The 21522-nt window shown below is 39.7% G+C and overlaps 2 protein-coding genes across 4 annotated transcripts in view; one reads left to right on the top strand and one right to left on the bottom strand.

Annotated features, from left to right (window-relative positions):
- Positions 1–1107: 1107 nt before the first annotated feature.
- On the top strand, positions 1108–11140 carry LOC131240344 (GCN5-related N-acetyltransferase 4, chloroplastic). Its single transcript, XM_058238496.1, has 3 exons — positions 1108–1365; positions 5230–5626; positions 10624–11140. Exons 1-3 carry the CDS (start codon positions 1194–1196, stop codon positions 10916–10918), a joined length of 864 nt encoding a protein of 287 aa, XP_058094479.1. The 5' UTR covers positions 1108–1193; the 3' UTR covers positions 10919–11140.
- A 1149-nt stretch (positions 11141–12289) lies between these two features.
- The window catches only part of LOC131240343 (uncharacterized), a 40296-nt gene continuing 31063 nt past the window's right edge, over positions 12290–21522 (bottom strand). For all 3 annotated transcript variants that reach the window (XM_058238495.1, XM_058238493.1, XM_058238494.1), the window contains 3 exons: positions 21071–21167; positions 12850–12927; positions 12290–12758 (listed from right to left, as the gene is read on the bottom strand). In XM_058238495.1, coding sequence (XP_058094478.1) covers positions 12648–12758; positions 12850–12927; positions 21071–21167 — 286 coding nt within the window. In that variant the 3' untranslated portion in view covers positions 12290–12647. The remainder of the gene's footprint in view (positions 12759–12849; positions 12928–21070; positions 21168–21522) is intronic.

The following is a 21522-nucleotide window of genomic DNA, read 5'->3' on the forward strand; positions in this document are numbered from 1 at the left end:
ATCATTTTAACACGTATATACAAATGAGGGGAGCTTAGCAAACTTAACCAAGACAGGCCGATTCACTAGGACGTTTTGCAAAATACTATGTGTGGGGTTATCATGTCTGGCCATTCACGGATCCTAAAAATCATGCCCATAAAAAAACTCAAGTGGCCCATGCGGCATGGGGGACAGTTGAGATGCAGATACACACCATTAAAAGCCTTGTAAATAATTTCAAATGCCATCCAACCCATTTAAAAGGAGCCCCCACAAGTATGGATGACATATCATTTAAAAACTCAGGTGGGCCACACCACGTGATTTTAGATGTTTGGCTGTCTTTCGGATCAGGCAGACTTCTGGGATCCAATGAGAACATGAGGGGGGCACACATGATGGACGGATTGGATGTCATGAATACATCGCTGTCCTCGGACGTATCGTTGTGCAGGTTAAGCTTAACCTCCAAGTAGTGGAACCGGGAAGTGGATTACGTGCTGTGGTGTTGATGTCACCAGCTTGTGTGGGGCCTACTATAATGTATGTATTTTATCCACACCGTTCGTCCATTTTGTAAGATCATTTTAAGTTATGGGCTCAAAAATGAGGCAGATTCAAAGGTCAAGTGGACCACGTTACAGAAAGTAGTGGGACAATGACACTCACCATTGAAACCTTCCTAGGGTCTACCATGTTGTTTATTTGCCATCCAACCTGTTCGTAAGGTCACACAGAGCTGGATGAATGGAAAATAAAGATATCAGATTGATCCAAAACTTCTGTGGCCCCCAAGAAGTTTTCAATGGTGAGTGTTCAATCCTCACTGCTTTCTACGGTGTGGCCCACTTGAGCTTTGGATATGCCTCAACTTTGGACCCATAATACAAAATGATCCCATAAAATGGATGGACGGTGTGGATATAACACATACATCATGGTGGGCCCACATAACGTAGTGACGTCAACACATCACCGAGGTCAATGGTGTGCGACACAGCACGCAATCCGCTTCCGTGGATCCGGGACATAACCGAAATATACTACCGGCTGTGTACCGTGTGATTTCCCTTACGATCGCACCAGCCACGTGGCATGGTTTCAAGTAGAGGATAGAAGGAGCGGAAAGGAAAGAAAAGAATAATAATATAAAAATAAATCCCGCGAAATTTCTCCATCTCTCTCAGTCGCTCTCTCTCTCTCTCTCTGAAATGCCGACGATTCCGTTGGGTATTTCTCCTCCTTCTTACAGTGCTCTAACTAATCATCTGAAACCCTACTCATCTCTCCATTTCAGCGACTTCACTTTTCCATCGAGGATTAGGGTTTCTCGTTCCCCTCCTACTTCTACTCCTCTCGCCGATCCCTCTGCATCCAAATCAGGTAGTCGAATCGAATGTGATCCCTTTATTCAATTTCCAGCTTGGTCTTCAATTCCACTATTGTCTAGTTATTTATTTATTTATTTATTTTCGGCGTTGAGTTGTCCTGGTATTCACTGACTGCGGCGTGAATTCTTTTATAAAATTATGGTTTTGTTATGTTATTTTATTTCTATGCGTTTTTTTTTTTCTTTACACCGGATGGATTCGAAGTTTTCCATTTTTTTTTTCTCTAAGTTAGGTGCACTGAAGACTTGGATTTGCTGCCTTGAATTCACAAAGACTCTCTTATTAGTTTGGATCTCCCAATCCTTAGATTCATTATTTGATTGGAGTTTGCATGGATTGAGTTATTTGCGAGTTTGAGCTCCAGAGAGGATTTTAGCGGAAGATATCTAATCAGATTCAAAGCAGCTTTTTTTAAATGGGTAATTGATGCATCAAGGCCGCAAATCACATCAAATGGGTCCTAATGATCACATTACTTTCCTATTGAGAATCAGGCCCTAAAATTGCATATTAGGATGATCGGACCCGTCTAATGATGTTGATCAAGGATTTTGAACAATATGACTGTCCATCTTGTAGATCTAGACCTTATCAAGGGTCCAAAATGCTCCAATTGATTATCGGAATCAGATCTATGATCTCATTGTCTCATGGGGCCTGCATGATCAACCTAATGGTCTGGATGGCCCCCTCATGTCATTTTATTGCTAGTTGAGGCTTGGATTGTCGATGATTGATCTAGAGGGTCTGGATTGATGATCAGGTGACATGCGGGGCCCAAAAGTCAGCGCATTTACGTGTCCAAGTCATGCATTGGGCCTAGGAGGAGAGATTATGAGATTTGGATGCTTCTTTTTCTTCTTCTTCTTCTTCTTCTTCTTCTTTTTTATGATTAGTAATCCTTCAATATTTGTTGGTTTCTTGCGAGAAACAAATAGACCCCAAGCAAAAGGAAATCACACACAACCAAAATTAGAAAAAGACTGAAGGATTTTGCCTAAAGCATCTTCCACACGAATTGTTTAGATCAGGCCCAAGTGATGACATGGTTGCCTGGCTGAACCAACATATCTGTGTTTTACTCCCTGTAACTCTTCCTCAGACAAGCTTGGGCAGAATTGTAGAGAAAATATAAGTATTAGTAGCGCAACAAAGCAAAAATGTGTTCCTTGTCACCGGTGTCTGCTCACAATAGAAGTGAACTAAAATGCAAACATTCAGTTTAATCAAGAAGAATTACAATAATTTTAAGCAAGTTCATGGGAACCTTGTTTTTCCACATTTTGGATACTGCCAAAGATCAGGCAGACTGTCTAGCAAAGTAAGGTGTTTCCTGTCCCTTTTTGCGCGTGTGTGTGTGTGGGGGGGGGGGGAGGGGGGGACCATGGGTTTCCCTTTTGGATTTAGGATTTCTGATCAATTACAAATTTACAAACTGAAATCCAAGCAACTGTTGAGATTTGATTTTCCATGTAATGAAGGAATGCATGTGTAATTAAGACCAGAAGCAGAGATGGCTTCATTGAAGAGGAGAGCATCAATTAGGTTTAAGGTCCTATCTTGGTCTTCCTTTCTGTATAGGTAATTTGGCTAAACATCTTTGGGACGTTGTCACTGAAAAAAATGGAAAGGAAATTATCTCTCTGGAAAAGCAATCTTCTCTTTTTAGGTGGTAGAATCCCCTTAATCAAGGTGGCTTTGTCAAATCTCCCTTTTTTTTATTTTATGTCCTTATTTTGCTGCCCCCAGTCCATTTTTCAGAGAATGGATAAACTGAGGAGAGATTTCCTCTGGCAAGGCAGACCTCAAAATGGGAAGTCTCATCTGTTGAGTTGGAGGCAGCTTTGTAAGCCCTGGATGGGGTGGGGGGGTCAAATCAGGATAGAAGTTGTTAATTCTATGCTATTGGGGTGGAGATTTAGGGTGAAGGAAGGGAGTCTTTTGAGATCAGTTATTGCGGGCAAGTATGGGGTTTCCAGTTCAAGGTGGTGGATTTGGGAGTCCTCTCTTTATAGGGCCTCTTCCTGTTGGAAATTGATTGTTGGGATGGCTGGATTTTTTTATTTTTTATTTTTCAAGAATCAGGTTTTCAGTGGGGAACGGAGAAAATGTTTGTTTCTGGGATGATATCAAGGTGCGGGGGTCCACCCTCATATTCGAATTTCCCTACCTAGCAAGCCTCTGCCCCATCCAGAACATCTCAGTAGCTGGGTCAAGGTCAAGAGGGTGCGTGGCTTCCTCCTTGCCGTCATGATCCTCTGGATGTCAAAATCGAGGAGTTATCTAGGCTCCTCTCTTGGCTCAGTGGCCTATGTCCCAATCTGGGTGAAGAAGATGGCGCTTATCTGGAGGAATTTATTGGGAAGATTCTTGGTCCGTTCCTTCATCGAAGTGCTCTCTAGTCCCACAGCTATTGATAAAGGCAGTCATGCAAGATATGTTTGGCATTATGGCACCCCTCCGCAGGTAGCAGCATTTGCGTGGCTGGCAGGCAGGAATAGGGTTTTAGCTGCTGATAATTTGCACAAAAGGGCAATAGTGCTTCCTAATGTTTCTCCTATGCATGAGAAATGAGGAATTGGTGGAGCATATTTTCATCCACTGTCCATTTGCGAAGGAGGTTTGCTGTGGCATTCTCCCTGTTTTTAACGTGCCATGGGTCATTGCCAAAGTCCATGGTTGAGCTTTTCCTTTCTTGGCATGAGGGAGCTCCTCGTTTCAAAGATAGGTCAAAGTGGTGGTTAGCATTGCTTGCCATCTTATGGTCTATTTGGTTGGAAAGGAACAGTTGGTGTTTCAAGGATTGCAGTGAGATCTCTAATATTATTATTACAAAGGCTCGTGTTAATTTAGGATTGGGAAGACTGATTTCTCTGTTGTTGGGTTGTATTTCTTCTTCTTTTTTTTTTCTTTTGGTTTCTCTCCTCTTTTGTTGTTGTTTGGCTTTTGGCTTTTATTAATAAATTATCAGTTATCAAAAAATAAAATAAAATTTGTTAGCTGTCAGATCTCCTTCCCACTAGAGGATGCGAGGCATTGTTTGCCTTGAATGCTTGGTTTACATTTGTTTGATACAATTTTTTTCTTCTGAGTCGTACCAATTTTGGTTCAGCAATGAAGCAAGTGACCAGACTGAAATTGGACTGAAACGGATGAGCCATACCAGTTTAGGTCCCCAGGCAAGTTGTACTACAACACCATTATTTATATCCTGTTGATGGAATGTTGAGATATTTTGGCCGTCATCCTCATTAATCATCCTGGTACTCCTAACAACTTCCTTTGTATACTTGTATTATTGACAGCCATGTAACCCTAAATTCTGATTATCCACTAAGTAGCTCCTTAGTATGAAGACTAACCATCTGGTTCCAACTTCCAACAGCATTGGACAAGGGACTTTCTATTGTGCATGTGTACAATGTGTTTGCGAGTATGTTTTGTTCGTCCGCACTCATGCTGATCAATATGTATATAACTCTATCTGTGTACGCAATTTATCTATGTTTGTATAGATGTGTGTAAGTATATGTTGGGGTTAGGCTGATGCATGTTCTTTTTTTTAAAAAAAAAAAAGTTGATGAAATATGAATCATTTGCAGTCACGGAAATTAATGATTCAGCCTTCATTAAAAATTTTGTTTATCCATAAAAAGTTAATAAAGTTAATCTAGGGCAAGCCTGGATTGTGCAAGTTGAGCAGTGACTTTGATGATGCTTGGAATTTTTTAGCCTGATTTGAAAGCCCTGAGAATTCATTTGACCTGCAAGTTCTGTTTTACTTGGGGTCCATGCACCATTTAGATTTTGAAATTCCAAAGATTCATTTCTCCTTCAATAATGTTTCCTTGTATAGGAGCTTGCAGAGCCAGTCAGGCAGTTGAATTCTTTCCATCTGTTCGCCCTGAGGTTGTCGTCCGAGAGGCACGGTTAGAGGATTGCTGGGAAGTGGCTGAGACTCACTGTAGCTCATTCTTCCCAAACTATTCTTTTCCTCTAGATTTGGCACTGAGGATTAACCGGTTGGTGGGATTGTTGTCAGGATTCTCTGTACCAAATGGTTGCATGAGGACATGTCTTGTTGCTGTTATCAGCAACTCTTTCAATGATAACTTTTTCTTTGGAAGTGAAGACTTCAAAATTGGAGGTTTTGAAGGGAAATTCAGCTTCAACAAGGGGTCTGTTGCTGGAATATTGACGATAGATACAGTGGCTGATTTCCTTCCAAGAAAAGGTCCACTTCGACAAAGAAGGTGAGTTAAGGCTTAATTGTTGAGTTAGAAGGTTCATGCTTTGGCAATATAGTAGAACACATTGTTTTCTTAATCATCATCATCATCATCTAAGCCTTATCCCAATTAATTGGGGTAGGCTACTTGAATCCTTTTCTACCATTCCACTCTATCAAGAGCCATACCTTCGGTTAGACATTATTTTCTAAATCTTAATCCAAAAACATCTAGTAGTCTAGATTTTTTTTTATTTTTTATTTTATTTTATTGAGCAATAGGAACAAATTTTATTGAAAAAAGGGGGCCAAAGCCAGGATATACAAACAGGGAAAACTAAGGCTTCTAGATGGCCTTGTTGTTAGATGAAAGTATACTTAATGTAGCTAACCTTACCTGCTATTATGACTCCTCGTGGTTTATTCCTTTTCTTGAGAGCCTAGGTTTTTGTATATTTCTTCATATGACAATTTGAATCTGTAATTCTCCGGATCATATCCAATATGACACGCTTATGTACATTGCACACTTTTTGTAAGTTGTACTTGTTGGCAATGATAACCATCATATGTGATATATGACGCCATCTTATGAACAAGATCCCAATACGGTGCGGAGGCCTTCACCTCAAACTCTATTCTTGAGTCCTGAAATTCCAAAGCAAGTTATTATGAGTCTACAGATATCTAAAATATGATAGAAATCAATCTCTTTGATGCATCCAGGCTACATAAGCTGCCCTATCATAGATTGAGCCAATCCAAGGGTTGTGATCAAGGAGGATACAGACCATCCAATTGTCTAGATTGAAGATTTGAACGACTTTAAGGGTTTAATAAATCCAATGAAAGATCAACAGTCCCAATGTGCATTCTAAATCATACCAAAACCACTTTGAGGGTTTAATAACTCCAATGAAAGATCAACAGTTCCAATGTGCATTCTAAATCATACCAACAGTCGTTTAAACAACTTGTTCAATTAGTTTGAGTTTATATTCGTTACTTATATAGGGGGCCACTTTTCGAGTATCAAACGATGTTTGAATAAGATGACATTGGTCTTGCTAGAGAGCCTATTGAGTTAGCTTTCAAATGAGCCTGTGATATTGTGATTCTAACACTGTTTGAGATACAACAAAATTTGGGGATGTGACATGTTTCAAGGTTTTTCAGTCATTTTTAATATTTCACTGAAATAGATGGTTTGGATTAAAGTAATAGATGGTTAGGATTATATTAAGTTTTCTCTTGCTTTACTAAAGAATCTATATACATGTAAAGACTCTCTTCTAGGGAGGTATGATGGAATAAAAAGACATTTTTTCTGGAGCTATTTTATGTGGTGGTTCCCTTCGGCATGTGTGCTTACAGTAGAAGAAGAGCGGGCTTTATTGCAATTACTAGCATAACAGCTAGTAGGTTGTTGGATATTAATCTACAGCCCTTGTTTTTTTATCTTTTTGTTGTCTGTGAAGAAACTTAAGGGTTTGATCTTCAAGAAAAAGGTTCATATCCAAATTGATACTCTTTATTTGATTTGGTTTTGTCACTCTTACCTGGATCAAGGCATCTTATGAAAGCTCAGAAAAAAAAAAAAAAAAAAACAGGTTTGGTTGTACAATAAACTAGATCTAAACATTCAGCTGTACACCAATCTTGATGCAAGCATTATTTGGCAGTGGTATGATGTAAGATTTATTATAGTCAGCCGTAATGGGAGGAGACCATTTTTTTTTTTTGGAAAGTTGGAGGATAATGTATTTTAGTCCTGGAAATTAGTGTTAATGCTCCTTAACAGAGAAAGAAGAATTAAGGAATGCCCTTATAAGGCCTTTGACAAGAGAAGGAAAAGAAAAAAGGATGCCCATAGACAGGAAACACAAACAAGACACTGAAGTACAATCAGAAGATGCCACGGGTCAACAAAAGGCACTCTACAAAAATATGGGAGAAGTCCCCTTATCTTAAAATTTTGATATTCCTAGAAGTGGTTTTGGTGCATCCAGACCTCCAATCACAATGATTTGACACCTACAGTCAGATTGATGGCCCCACAGAGCAATCAGATCAGATGGAGGGCCTTAACGCGATCAGATCAGATTGATTGGCCCAGAAGTAATCTGATCTTGTTATGGACCCCACGTTTGCATTGTTCACATGTGCATAGTGCTCACACATACATGCTGTTCGTCCATTCAAATGTCTCTACTGTTCATCGGTGCTTCGTCTTCTTCTTCTTCTTCTTCTTCTTTTTTTGAATTCATCAGTATTACTTGAAAAGTTCCACTTTCTAGGTTTTGACTGTGCTGAAACTTGGGGAGTCTTGGACACTTTGTACATGACACAACACTTCAAAATATGTATTACACAGTGTCCTGGCGATGTCATCAAAATTGCCAGTTGTTGGACACCTTGACTAAATTGTCAAACATATTATGGAAGAATCCTTCCTTTGATCTTTCTCGTTTGTTTCCTTTCGTTAATTTTCTTTTAAGCCAAAAGATCTCTCACTCCCAGCCCTCAAGTTTGCCACCATTCCCTTGTTGTTGAAGAAACCAACTTCCTCTCATTCTCTAGATGTTAGTTCATTTTTCATTATAAGTACGATGACCCATATAACAAAAAAGCAAGCGTTCTTGTTCTTTTTTTATTTATTCTTGCATGGGGGTTCTCCAATTTTTCAGAGAGTGAGCAACGTTCATAAAAAGCACTAATTCTTGGGATGATTATGGGCGATTGGTGGTTTTATTAATCAATTATTTGTTACTTTAGATTAGTCAATTTTTATTTTTATTTTTTCTATTAGAACTATGTGGATATGCTTGTCTAAATTCCTTTCTTTTTATGTTTTCATCATTTTAGGGAAGTTATGGGATACTCAGGCAGCACATAAAACTTGATATGCAGGCACTCAGAAATGGTACATGTGGAATATGTTAACTCAAATTAAGCCAACTAAATTGTGAACCCCACTTCTGCTAACTCAACAGTAGCAAAATCAGATTGATTGAACAATCCTAACCTCTTATTCATGGACATTTGTTTGTTGAAATAGGACCATTGCATATTTTCGTTTTTAACTGTCCAATAAATGTCTACCACCACAATAGTTGGATGATCAAATAAGCCTAGTTGTTCATGATGCATCTGAACTAGGAATCATAATTTGGAGAGTTGAATTTGACTTTTATGCCACATACGCAACTTTTAAATAATTTCTATGTGCATGTGTATCATCCGACACACTCAATCAAAGTATCATTGTTTATCATCATTTTATTTTATTTTTTTGTTAAGTTTATTTATTGAATTAAATATTATTTATTTGTGTTCAGAAATGTCCCAGTGACTAGACTTTTGGAGTTGACACTTTAAAACACTTCCAACTCTTGGCACCCTACCAAGTGTCCCAGGAACACTTTTCATCCTGTACACGTGCGTGGATTAAGCATTTTTCTTCTCTGTTGGTAGTTTCCCTTTGGAGTGTAAAACTTGCTTAGCAAGAAAAGATCTGAAGTTAACTTAGGAAAGTTGTGTGCATGTTCAAAGCCTATATATACAAGGCCATATGCATGGATCACTACTAGATTTTTTTTGCGAATGGAACTTTTTTGGGTATTTTCTTTTATACTCTTGTTTAGAAAAGTGATTCTTCTAAGTTTTCTAGTGGGCTTTGCTTCTAGAAGGCTGTTGGATTCATCCACATTCCCCCCTTAATTAGGGAGTTTCTTTTCTTTCTGTCATCCTAGAATCTACTAGTCTGTTGGAAATCATTTTCCCAGTTTAGTGTTGGCTCCATTGGGTATGTACACTTCCCCATGCACTTGAATTCCAATTTTTTACTCTTTGCTTTCCATTATTTTTTTGTTGATGACGTGCATGCAGCTGCGGGAGATATACCCTAAAGGACCTTTGTAAGCCTATCTGTTATACCATGTAAGCTTCCACAACCATTACGGGCCATTTTACTTTGTGGATAAGTTGGATCAAACCCGTTGCATCGAGAGGGTAACCCGTTGTTTCGTGAGACTAATGACCCCAGATGTTCGAGGCTCATACCTGTAACTAAGTCATTTAACATGCATCCATAACCAGGAACTTCATTTAAGAAAGAAAAAAATTAAAAAAGTAAAAAAAAATGCCTTATTCAAAGGTGCCAGACATGTTAATCAAGGAGAGCCAGAGTTTCCATCTTTATCATCTTATGCTTGTATGTACATGCCTGCTTTTTGGGTTTTGGAGTTTCCGTATTTGACATCTGGTACCAATGTCTTACAACAAGATGGAGATCAGATTAGGGCTTTCCTTTTTCTTTTTAAGGGCCAGATTATGGTGATTCCTTCCTCTCTTCTTGTATTCATGTTTTTATGTACATGCCTGCATGGGTCTCCATGTTTTTCATCTTTTTTTTTGGGTTAGCTTGTCAGTACACACCCATGTCAGTACACACACTCCATGTTAGCCACCCCCGCTAGGGATCGATACCAAGACCTCAAGTGTTGAAAGGAGGTATATCCACTCAGTCTGCCGGTTGAGCTATGGATCTGGGTGTTCCATGTTTTACATCTGGTACCCATGCCTTACACCTAGTTGGGCATCCATATCCAGTTTACATGTTTCTGTTTTTACTGATGAGGCTCAGTTTGTATTGCCCTCTCTTCAACCTTTTAAAATATATTGTATTCATTGTTTGTCTTTGTCCAGCTCATGACTTTATGGTTGGTGAGTTAGAGAGTGTTATCATTACATGCATCATCACATAATGACCATATGTACAAATGCAAGTAGAATCTTAAGACGGTGTTCTGATTATTTTTCAAGTTTTCTGGAGGCATTTAAATAGTTTACATCAATGAAAGGAAAGGTTGCATTAATTTTCCTCAAACCTGACATGAAAGTGCTGCAGAACAATTGCTAGCTGTAGATAGAAAACAAACATCAACACATTCCCCATGATTTGCATCTTTTTCACACATGGAATCTCTAGATATCTGAATTGAGATGACCAAATCTTCTCAGGACAGGAATAGCATACATATCAAACGTTGCAGTTCGGCAGAGGGACAGGCGCAAAGGGATTGCCAAAAGACTTGTTGCCAAGGCAGAGGCCGTGGCAAGGAACTGGGGTTGCCGGGCCATTGCGTTGCACTGCGATGCGAGCAACCCAGCAGCTATGCAACTGTACGTAGGCCAAGGCTTCAGATGCATCAAGGTTCCTGACCGTGCAAACTGGCCTCAGCCGAAAACCTCCGCAGGTATGGAGTTTAACTTCATGATGAAGCTCCTAACCAGCACCACTGCTGCTGCCATTTGATTCACCCCACATCGAAAGAAGGTTGTGGGTTTATGTTAGCAAGCGTGCATTCTTTCCATGTCTGTTCCATGTGTTTGAATATGTATAGATTGCACAAATGGGTGTGGATAGCAGAAGCATATAGTGACGTGTACAATGGATGGACAATATTTAATGGCCTTTACACTGGGTAAAATGGTATATAAGTAGAAAAATGTATAGTTGATACCATTAGATTTTGCAGAGAGTTTCTAGCGACATGTAAGAGACATGTAAGAGAACTTGTCCCGATTCCATTTGCAGAGATATATTCTCATTCAGTTGTAGTTTTCTGAAAAGGAACTGGTAAAATCCAATTTGTTTGAACAGTGAATCTGAGGAAAAGTTCAAAGAGTAGACAAGTTTCATCAGTGGTAAAATACAATCATGTGTGATGTTCGCACAGGTTCTAAGTCCTAATTAAGTGACCTCAAAAGCATTTAAGATTTACATACCACTATAACAGTGGGAGGGTAATCTTGAATGAACAGGGAGTTCTGGTGTGAAAGATGGAATATCAAAGAAGTCCTTGGAGGGATTCAAGGATTTTGGGCATGCTGAGAAATATGCAATTTCACCCATGGGAATCTTCATCATGCTCTCGGAGAGTGCATGCTCTTAGACCCTAACTATTTGCAGTCCCCATTGGGTACTTGGTAATAGTTGCCTAACATTTGCCTAGAATGGTCTGGTGAACCCCTTTCAGATTCTGTTCAGCCAACTGCTCCGGCACAAGCTCATTCTGCAGTGCAACTACCATCTGCCTCTAGATTATCTCACTTGCTTGCCCTTTAGATTAGATTGTGTGGGGTACCAGTTAGCTGATTTCCTGAGAGTCAAAGGCAAACAAGGTTGATGGCTGTGTGACCACTGATCTTAAAATTTGCAACAGAATCTATCTTTAAAATGCAGAGCCTTGGATTGCTATAAATGATGACGAGACCCATGCCAACCCCATCTGCTTGCCATTGTCAGCTTTTGCCCTCATGGAGGATCTGGACGCCATCAAAGGGTGTAGAGCATCTGAAGTGATTGATTGGCAAAGCTTAACTACCGGCATTCTATTTTAATAGATCAAAATGACACCTGAATTTATGTCGCCCCAAAACCTAATAGAAGACCTTGGGCAGTTGGGTCTGCTTTTTACCCTTTCACCTTGGTGTCTTTTGAAGTGTGGAACTCTCTACTTAACCAACTCGAGCTCCTGCTTCTAAGGTTCTAGACTCCAAAATAGAGAAATAGTTCTTTCATTAGATGAGGTAAGGAAATCATTTTTCCTTTTTTCGGGAACTTGCTGTCCACGAAGCTTTGGCAGAGAGTTCTAGAGGCATCCAAACGGCAGTGGAGAGTTGCTGCACTACAATGCACGTTTCCTTCTCATTCTCTTCAAATCCTGCTCCTACAAAACAACTCAGTTATGATTTGGACCGACCATGTTGCACTGTCAATTTCAAATCGTATTTTGGTGATATATTCCCACTGCCATTATTATAGCACCATATGGATTGCCATCCACCCAAACTGCTCATTTGAGTGCCCTGAGTTTCGGAGAAGAACATCAGAACAATCGGCCACCTCTTGATCTGCAATTTGGCAATCCCAAATCAAATTAAAACAAACTACTAACAAGTTCAGGAAACCCAATAATGACAGGCGCCATAGCTGGTCGTAAGGCTTTCATTGTTGGAAAAAACCGCGACAAATCCTTCAACTATGATGCTTGGACAAACTTGTCTAGTGCTGATGTATCCAATGCTGGGAACTCTTTAACAGCAGCCTGTACAGCGAGCCCAAGCTTCATGGCATCCTCGTTACTCGGTGCCTGCAATTTTTTGTGATTATTTTGTCAATGCAGGTATAATATTAACAAGGTGCAAGTTCACTGACATTTTGGGAAATTTAAAGTAATTTACCTCGATATTAAGAGGCAAAACAGGGTCATGAAGGGAGAGTCTGAGTAGGAACCACCCGCCATATCCAGAGACACGAATCTGTTCAGGAATGTGGAAAAAATGTATTGTGTTCAGGAACTTCCCAAAAAAAAAAACTAAAGTCAAAAGTGCCATCTCAGTTCTGGTTTCTTGGCAGAAATCTCTTTCTTCACTTTCTTAAGTGCAGATTAGATGCCAAAATCATGAAAAAGACACTCAAGACATAAGGTTGAAACTTCAAGCTAGGATGAGTAAATGAAAAAGTGGAGAGAGTTGATGATATTGACTACTGCTGTTTTTACTGTCCTTTCATTTTCTTTTCTTTTTTCATAAAAGAAAATTTGGAGTTTGGACTTCAGTAATTAGAGTCTGGCCAGACTGCGCAGCTAAACAGAGTTCCAAGTCAACTAGAGAACTGCCCTGAGAACATTGAAATGTCACCATGTGCGTAATACTTGCATCCAGGGAAAGACTCGAAACTCCACTTGTAGATTGGTCTATCAATTCCTGGGTTTAACTTGTCCTGATAAATGAAAAACTTGCTGATCTTATGAAAGCTTAGCCAGTTAGACTCAGCGGATTCCTCAAGAAATGGAGCTTGGAATAGGTAATCCACAGCCTGACCGGACCAAGTTGACTCAGTCATGCTTGGCTGAGCTCCTGGTGGATCAGCAAGTTTTCAACATTGACCTGACTTGCTCTGACATGAGAACATGGAGAGCTATTGGAAATTCACATCCAAACACTAGCACCCAATATCTTCAAACCACGTGAACTTTGGTTCTTGAATTCAGATCATAAACCCAACTTATGATGTTTAGAACTCCCAACATCCATTTAGTGGCTATCATATAGATCATTACAGGTAATATATTGATTGGTTGAAATTTGAAGAGAAAATCAGATGGTTAGTATTATCTTCCCAGTGTAATGTTGCAGTTTTGCTCCATCTAGAGTTGGGTGAGCGATTTGGATGATCTGGATTGATGTACAACTATGCAATGTGTATGATTGAAGAGGCACAACCACTACATGTGGGTTCTTGTCCACTGATCAGGTAACGCACAGTTCAAGGATGACCTACATAAGAGATGGAGGGAATACAGGGGCAATGGACACAGGAATGTGATCAAATTGCATCCATTCATCCATTGGTTTCATGAACTGTGGAAATTTGACGACTGAGCATGTTAGATTTCTTTCACAAGCATGTGGACAGTGGGCCCCATGTCTAGAACGACTGCAATCTCATAACTTGTGGCATGATGTGAATGTGCATCCGTTTGGATATGGACTATCCTTGTATGCATATTTACACTGCTCTATTGTCTCTGGCCAAATTCATCTGTCACTTTTCTGTTGTGTAGAAGGCAGTGTGTGTATGCTCCATCATGGTTACCTCCGTGGCAGCCAAGTTCTTTAGCAGGTGGACCCATGTCTTGATGCCATATGATAATAATCATGCAGGTTCATGCATCAGGTGGATCCCATGCTAAACTTTTTCACAAACGTCCATTTATTTTGAAAATTGCAAACCAACATGATTTTTCAAGCAACCTATCATCCTAAATCCTGATGATGGCCATCCTAGTATATTGCACATGGTCCATGCGACAAGGCTACACCCAAGAATATTTGCCACTCTCGTGATAGTTGGGTTACACCTTACATGGATACCAATCGGCACCTATATGGAACTTTGGCATATTTGGGAAGCAGAACCCAATTCTGGAAAATAGTTTTTACAGGAACTTACATTCCCACTATTTGCAAGAATAGAAAACATACTTAAAAATGGTGGAGAACTACAGTTCCATGGAAAATCTCCCAAAAAGTTTTCCCCAAATCACAGGGAAAACTCTCTCTCTCTCTCTCTCTCTCTCTCTCTCTCTCATACAAAAATTGGCAATCAGAGGTGGGCCCCACATCATGGATGGTCCAAATTTAATGACCAGACTGTCTATTGTAATCAATATGGCACCTTCATCCTAGCCATTTATTGGAGGTTAAGACCAGTGTTCAAAATATCGATACTATTGGCCGATATTATCAGTATCGCAATCCAGCGATATGAAACCCTTCGAAAGATACTAAAATTTTGAAAAAATTTACAGAATACTTTATATGGATCGATATATTGATAAATATCACATAATATCACCAAATATCATTCGATATCGTGCGACATCAACGATACTACAATTCCAAGATGTTGGTACAACATCATTATTAAGAAAAAAAAAAAAAAACTTTCAACAAGTAGATTTTGGTACCTGTAGAGGAGATCGCCCTAATCGGAAGCTGTATTTGAAGGGCCATTCGAATTGCAGCAACAAAATCTCTTAGGAGAGATTTGGGCGAAATCCGTCGAAATTCAGAGAAATCGCGAAATCCGGAGAAATTCTCGACGAAATCCGAAGAAAACCTCTGCCAAATGATAGATTTGGTAGAGATTTTAGGGTTCCAAAACCCTCTCTCCTTAAAATTAAAAAAAAAAAAAGGGCTCCGAGCCCTTATTACGAGATGTGGCTGGGCTGGTGTACCACACACCACAGACCTGGATGGTGTGTTGACGTCACCAAGTTCTGTGGGTCCCATCATGAGGTATATGTTCTATCCAAACCATTCATCCATTTGACAAGCTGGTCGTAAGGCTTGAGCCAAAAATTAAGACAAATCTAAAGATCAAGTGGACCACACTGAAATAGGCAGTGGGAGATTGAATGTCTACCATTGAAACCCTTTTAAGGGTCACAAAAGTTTTGGATCGATATGATATTTGTTTTTCCTCTTCATCCAGGTCCGTGTGACCTCATGAACAGATTGGATGGTGTCAAACAACCATTTACTCTAAAAGCTTAAGCTGTCAGAGTGTGGTGTATCAATGTATATCAAGGGACTTTATCACTTCAACAACCCCCGCACATGCGGGGTGGGAATTCCGCACGGGAACATACTGACGAGGGTGGAGGGACACTCACACCATAAATAGGCCGGGCTTAATTTCCTGGTCCTTGGGTTGGACCTAATTTTCCTGACCCCCGTGGGAGAATAATATATTAGCGAGGCATATATGCTGCTCTAAACATTCGAACATAGGACCTTCCGCTCTGATACTATGTCAAACAACCATTTACTCTAAAAGCTTAAGCTGTTAAAGTGTGGTGTATCAATGTATATCAAGGGACTTTATCACTTCAACAAATGTAAAATAAACATTATGGTGGGCCCTACGAATGTTTTTACGCTGAGAATCATTATCCCACTGATATTTGTGGTGTGGTCCACTTGAGCTTTGGATATGACTTATTTTTTAGCTATAATCTAAAATGATCTCTCCAGATGGATGAACGGTGTGGATATAATAAATACATTATTATGGAGCCTATGTAACTTTGTTCTCCTTTGAACTGTTTGCGTAATTGGAGCTCGACGAGCGTCAGTGCTCATCTTCACACAACACGTACCCACACCAGCCAGGTCACTAGTGCGTGGTACACCAACCAATCCATACCATCAATTCATTTTCATATGTTATTTTAGGGCATGAGCCCAAAAAGGAGTCAGATGTAAGGCTCAAGTGTACCACACCAAAGAAACCGTGGTGGCAATGATGTCCATCATTGAAGCTTCTTAGGGCCCACCGTGGTGTTTATTTGCCATCCAATCTGTTCATAAGGTTTGATAAACCTAGCTGGGAAAACATAAATCTTAGCTTCATCCAAAAATTTTGTAGCTCCAAAAAAGTTTGATGGTGGTCATTCAATGACCACTATTTTGTGTGGTGTGGTCCACCTTAGATTTGGATCTACCTTATTTTTTGGCCCATGGCCTAACGTGATATGTTAAAATGAATTAACGGTGTTGATACACTATCTTATGTCGAGGTAGCCCCATGGTCAAGGTCCCATTCAAGTTGTTGGTTGCTTGGATTTAACCAAACAAACTGCGTACACGAGTAAACTTTTAGGGCCCACATCAATGTATATACTGCATATCAACATCGTCCATCTGTTAGGACTGCATATTTTATGGCATGGTCCCAAAAAAGAAACTGATACAAGTTTCAAGTGAACCACACTATAAGAAACATTGGTCATTGATCCCCCACCATTGAAAACTTTCTAAGGTCCAATGTGACCATCCAACCTGTTGATAAGTTCACACAGACTTGGATGAAAAGAAAAAACAAATATCAGCTTGATCTAAAAAAAACATATTTGTGGCCCACAAAATTTTTAATGTTATGCATCATATTTAAATACCTTAGTTCAATTAGCGCATAACTTGGGACCCCTATACAATGGAAAATTATCATGTGCACTTTTTTTTTTCTTTTTTTTTTTTTTTCCTTTTGAGATTTTATGATTTAAAAGTGTGTATTAAGATTTTTTTTAAATAATCCCTGAAGTTTCATAAAAAAAGTTCAACCATTTTGCCAATGTTTCCCAAAAAGTGCGATAAATTACGCGATACAAACGATATATCCTGTGCGATAACCGACCGTATCCCAAGGTTGCGATACATTGCGCGATACCGATATTTCGAACACTGGTTAAGACCACCAGTTCAAAGTAAATTTTTAAGAGAGAATTAGCAAACCACCTCCATGCCATGCTCGCAAGAACTGCAGTTCCATGGAAAACCTCACAAAAGTTTTCCCCATCAGATCCATCAGAACTTAGATTTCCAAATCAAGGGGAAAACTCACAAAGGTAACCCTCTCCTCCCTCTTTCTCTCTTTTTCTCTCATCTCATACAAAAATTGGCAATCAGAGGTGGGCCCCACATCATGGATGGTCCGAATTTAATGACCGGATTGTCTATTGTAATCAAATATGGCCCCTTCATCCTATCCATTTATTGGAGGTTAAGACCACCCGATCAAAGTAAATTTTTAAGAGAGAATTAGCAAACCACCTCCATGCCATGCTAGCAAAAAACTCTCCATTGCATCCGAAATTACCCATGACACCCCAAACATATGTAAGAAGCTATCCGGAATTCCTTCGAAAATGGGCAATGGATAAAAAGACGATCTACTATATTTTCATTTTGAAGGCACATTACGTAGACATTCAGGAGCACTATCCCTCTCTTACAAAGATCGTCAACTGTAGGCACCTTATTTCTTCCCACAAACCACGCCAAAGCCACAACCTTGAGTGGAGAACCATAATGCCAAACCGAAGTTGTAAGGCTATAGTGACCTCCTCCTGAAGACCTACTTAGTGCTCTATACCATGCTTTTATTGAGAAATGCCTGGTTTTCCCTTTGGGTCCACACCATCTCATCCCTTACTCTTGGCAACAGTTTTAACACTTCGCGATAACTCCAAAGGCCTAACCAAACCTCCTCTTCATCCGACAAATTCCTACAACATGGGAATACCCAAATCATATCTTCTCCAGAGAAGGAGAAATAACAAGCCACCAATATATTGGTCTCTGGTGATATTCTTGCTTGTCTTGGAAAAACTGCCTTCAATGCATTTTCACCCAACCAAACATCCTCCCAAAAGCGGATGTTCTTTCCATCACCCAAGGAAAATCCCACATTCTCCATTAACTTTTGCCTCAACATTGCTACTAATTTACATGTCGTTGAAGCCCTATACATAGGTGCATCCGCTGTCAACCACCACCCTTCTTGAACCCCATACTTCCTTTCTATCACCTCTCTTCATAGATTTCCTTTTTCCACACCAAACTTATAGATCCATTTAAAATTGGTTCGTTTGCTCTAGCTTTTGAAGCCCCACTCCTTCCTCAAATGGCTTACGTACCTCTTCCTATTTTATTAGATGATACTTACATTTCTCTTCTACCTCATCATAAGAAATCCCGCCTCAATTTTTCCAGCCTATCCAATACTCATCTTGGACATTTGAAGAGGGACATGAAATAAATAAGAGCATTGAACATAGCCAATTTTATAAGCGTCAACCTTCCACCCATGGAAAGATATCTACTTTTCCATCTTTAAAGCTTACCTTCAAATCTCAATTACTTTATCCCACAGCCCTTTTGTCGGCTTTCCTCTACAAAGTGGAAGCCCAAGGTAGGTAGATGGAAATGAACCCACACAGTAGCTGAATATGGTAGCAAAATTGCTTACTTCTTCCTTTGAAAGGCCAACACCTAGAAGCTCACTTTTGTTTATATTTACTTTCAAGCCTATTACCGCTTCAAAACACATAATGATCTTCCTTAAATTATCCACTTTACCTTCTTATGCCTCACAAACAAGGTAGTGTCATCTGCCCAAAAAAAAATAACAATGCGGGTAGTGTCATATGCACACTAAAGGTGAGAAACTTGAAAATTCCGATTTATCCACCTTAAAACCGTCGATAAGACCTACTTCCACATCTCCGACTCGCATCTTGCTTAAAGCCTCTGCCACCACCACAAACAAATATGAAGACAAAGGATTCCCTCGTCGTAAGCCTCTGGTTACCACGAAATAGCCCTTTGGAGATCCATTTGCCAAAAACGAAAACTTTGTCGATTTAACAGCCTTCTACACCCAATTCCTCCATATTATGTCCGCATCCCATTCGATTAAGCATGTTATCTAGAAAATCCCACTCCACATGATCATAAGCATTTTCTATTTCAAGCTAGCAAACTACTCCTTTCTTCCCTTCCCTATGACATGCATTGATGCATTCGTGCACAATCAAGGCGTTGTCCGTAATCTACCTTCTTGCTACAAACACCCCCCTGATTCTTAGATATCACACCTGCCATAACCTTTTAAAATCTGGAAGCCAAAATTCTTGCTAAAATTTTGTAAGGGGCCCCTAGTAAATTTATTGGCCTGAAATCCAAGCATTTTGCTCCTTACTTTTTCGACATTAGAGCGGTAAAAGTAGCACCTAGTTCTGTTGCAATGTGCCCACATTTGAAATTTTCATTGACGAAGCCTACCAAATCATTTTTTACACTCTCCAAAAATTTCTGAAAGAAAACAATAGGGGATCCATCCGGTCCAAGTGCCTTCTCACTTCCTAAATCTTCCACTGCCGCCTTAATTTCTTCTTCAAAGAAAGGTTTTTCCAAAAAATCAGCCTCTCCTCTTGAGATCCGGCTAAGATGTAAGTTGTCAAGTCTCGACCTTTCCCAACCTCCTTTACTAAGATGATTCTTATAGAAGTTAACAATTGCAGCATACACCTTTGACTTATCCTCTATCCTTTCGCCTTCTACTACTACACTTGAGATCTTGTTAGCTCTAGTCCAGGTGCTTGCCATTCTCCCGTTTCTCTATCTCCTTTGCATGGAAATCCCTTTGTGACTGAACCTTCTTCATCTTCATTTCTCCTTCTCCTTTTCCCTTCTTGGACTCCCAATTCACCACCTCAAGGCCATATCTTGCCTTGTTGACCTGAAGCGTTCTTCCACCATAACAGGCGCATTCAAGACCTTCATTGCTCTTTCCAGGTCTTCCATCTTCTGCATTCAAATAAAAGCAAACCTCTGATTTTTGCAGAACCCTTCACCCTTGGTATGATTACGTCTATCACCTCTCCATATTTCCCAAAAAACCTTGCAAAAGTGTAGTTCAAACCACTCCGGAAAATTTGCAATGAAAGCCATTGATAGCTCTTATAGCATTCTTCTCTCCATCTCCATGTCTTTCTTCTTTTCCTTTCTTTTCTTCCTACAACCTGCTAGAAGCCACTCAGTTCTCCCCCAACTACGTTTTTTCTTTTCTCTCAATCTTCGGCTTGTCCCTTTCCTTCGTCTCAGCCGATCTTCTTCCCCTGATCGATCTTCTCGCCAGTGACTATGGAACCAAGAAAATCAGCCATCACGTTCAAACCAATATGGTTTTCTGAGATCTAGTCATCCACCTCTTGATAATCATCCATGGAACCAAGAAAACCAGCCATCACGTTCAAACCAATGCGGCTTTTCTATAGCTTAAAAATAAAATTTGCTTAACAATGGTGACTAATAATCAGTGGTGTGTGTATATCTTAAAAATGAAATTTGTTGTCAATTTTATGAAATTATGATAATAAAAACCTACTAATTGTGTGCATGCCAAATTTTACTTGCCACTTATTTGAAGTCAAACGTGCACCTACCTTATGCACACATCCTTATGCACAAGCACATGTGAAACCTGCCTAGTAAATTGAAAAAACAGAACTAACTTGCCAGAGACTAGTGAACTAAAAAATATAGAACTTACGCCTTCATAGTTAATAGGGGCTTTTTGCAACTTTGAATCTGAACCTATTAAATTCTCCAGGTGTTTCAGCACTGCCTCTCCATAGTCACGGAAAGATCTGCAATTGTCAAAGCTTATCAAATCAGTCAAACTAAAGAGTGGCTCAATTCCAAGAATTTGTAAGACATACGTATCGGGATGCACAATTAGACGATTTCCAATATTCCCATGCTTTTCAAGAAGCTAAGTGACAGCTGATAATTTAGGAAATATTTCAGGTGAAGGAGCTGAATGGAATATAAAGAAAACACACAGGACTTGTCAAGGAAAAAACTCATGGACCTAGGGGATAATGACAATATGGGCCAAAGCATGGTTGCCAGACTGAGAAATGGATGCAAGAAATGATGCCACATAAATCCCATTTTAGAATGTTTGTTACAGTAATTACGTAATTAGATGAAATGGGAAGT

This window comes from Magnolia sinica, chromosome 3 (genome assembly GCF_029962835.1).
Source record: "Magnolia sinica isolate HGM2019 chromosome 3, MsV1, whole genome shotgun sequence".
NCBI lineage: Eukaryota > Viridiplantae > Streptophyta > Magnoliopsida > Magnoliales > Magnoliaceae > Magnolia > Magnolia sinica.

Bases quoted from the DNA above. Each gene is read 5' to 3' on its own strand.
- LOC131240344 (XM_058238496.1), top strand. From the start codon at position 1,194: ATGCCGACGATTCCGTTGGGTATTTCTCCTCCTTCTTACAGTGCTCTA. The intron at 1,366-5,229 runs GTAGTCGAATCG...TTCCTTGTATAG, and splicing joins TCCCTCTGCATCCAAATCAG to GAGCTTGCAGAGCCAGTCAG. The intron at 5,627-10,623 runs GTGAGTTAAGGC...AAATCTTCTCAG, and splicing joins GGTCCACTTCGACAAAGAAG to GACAGGAATAGCATACATAT.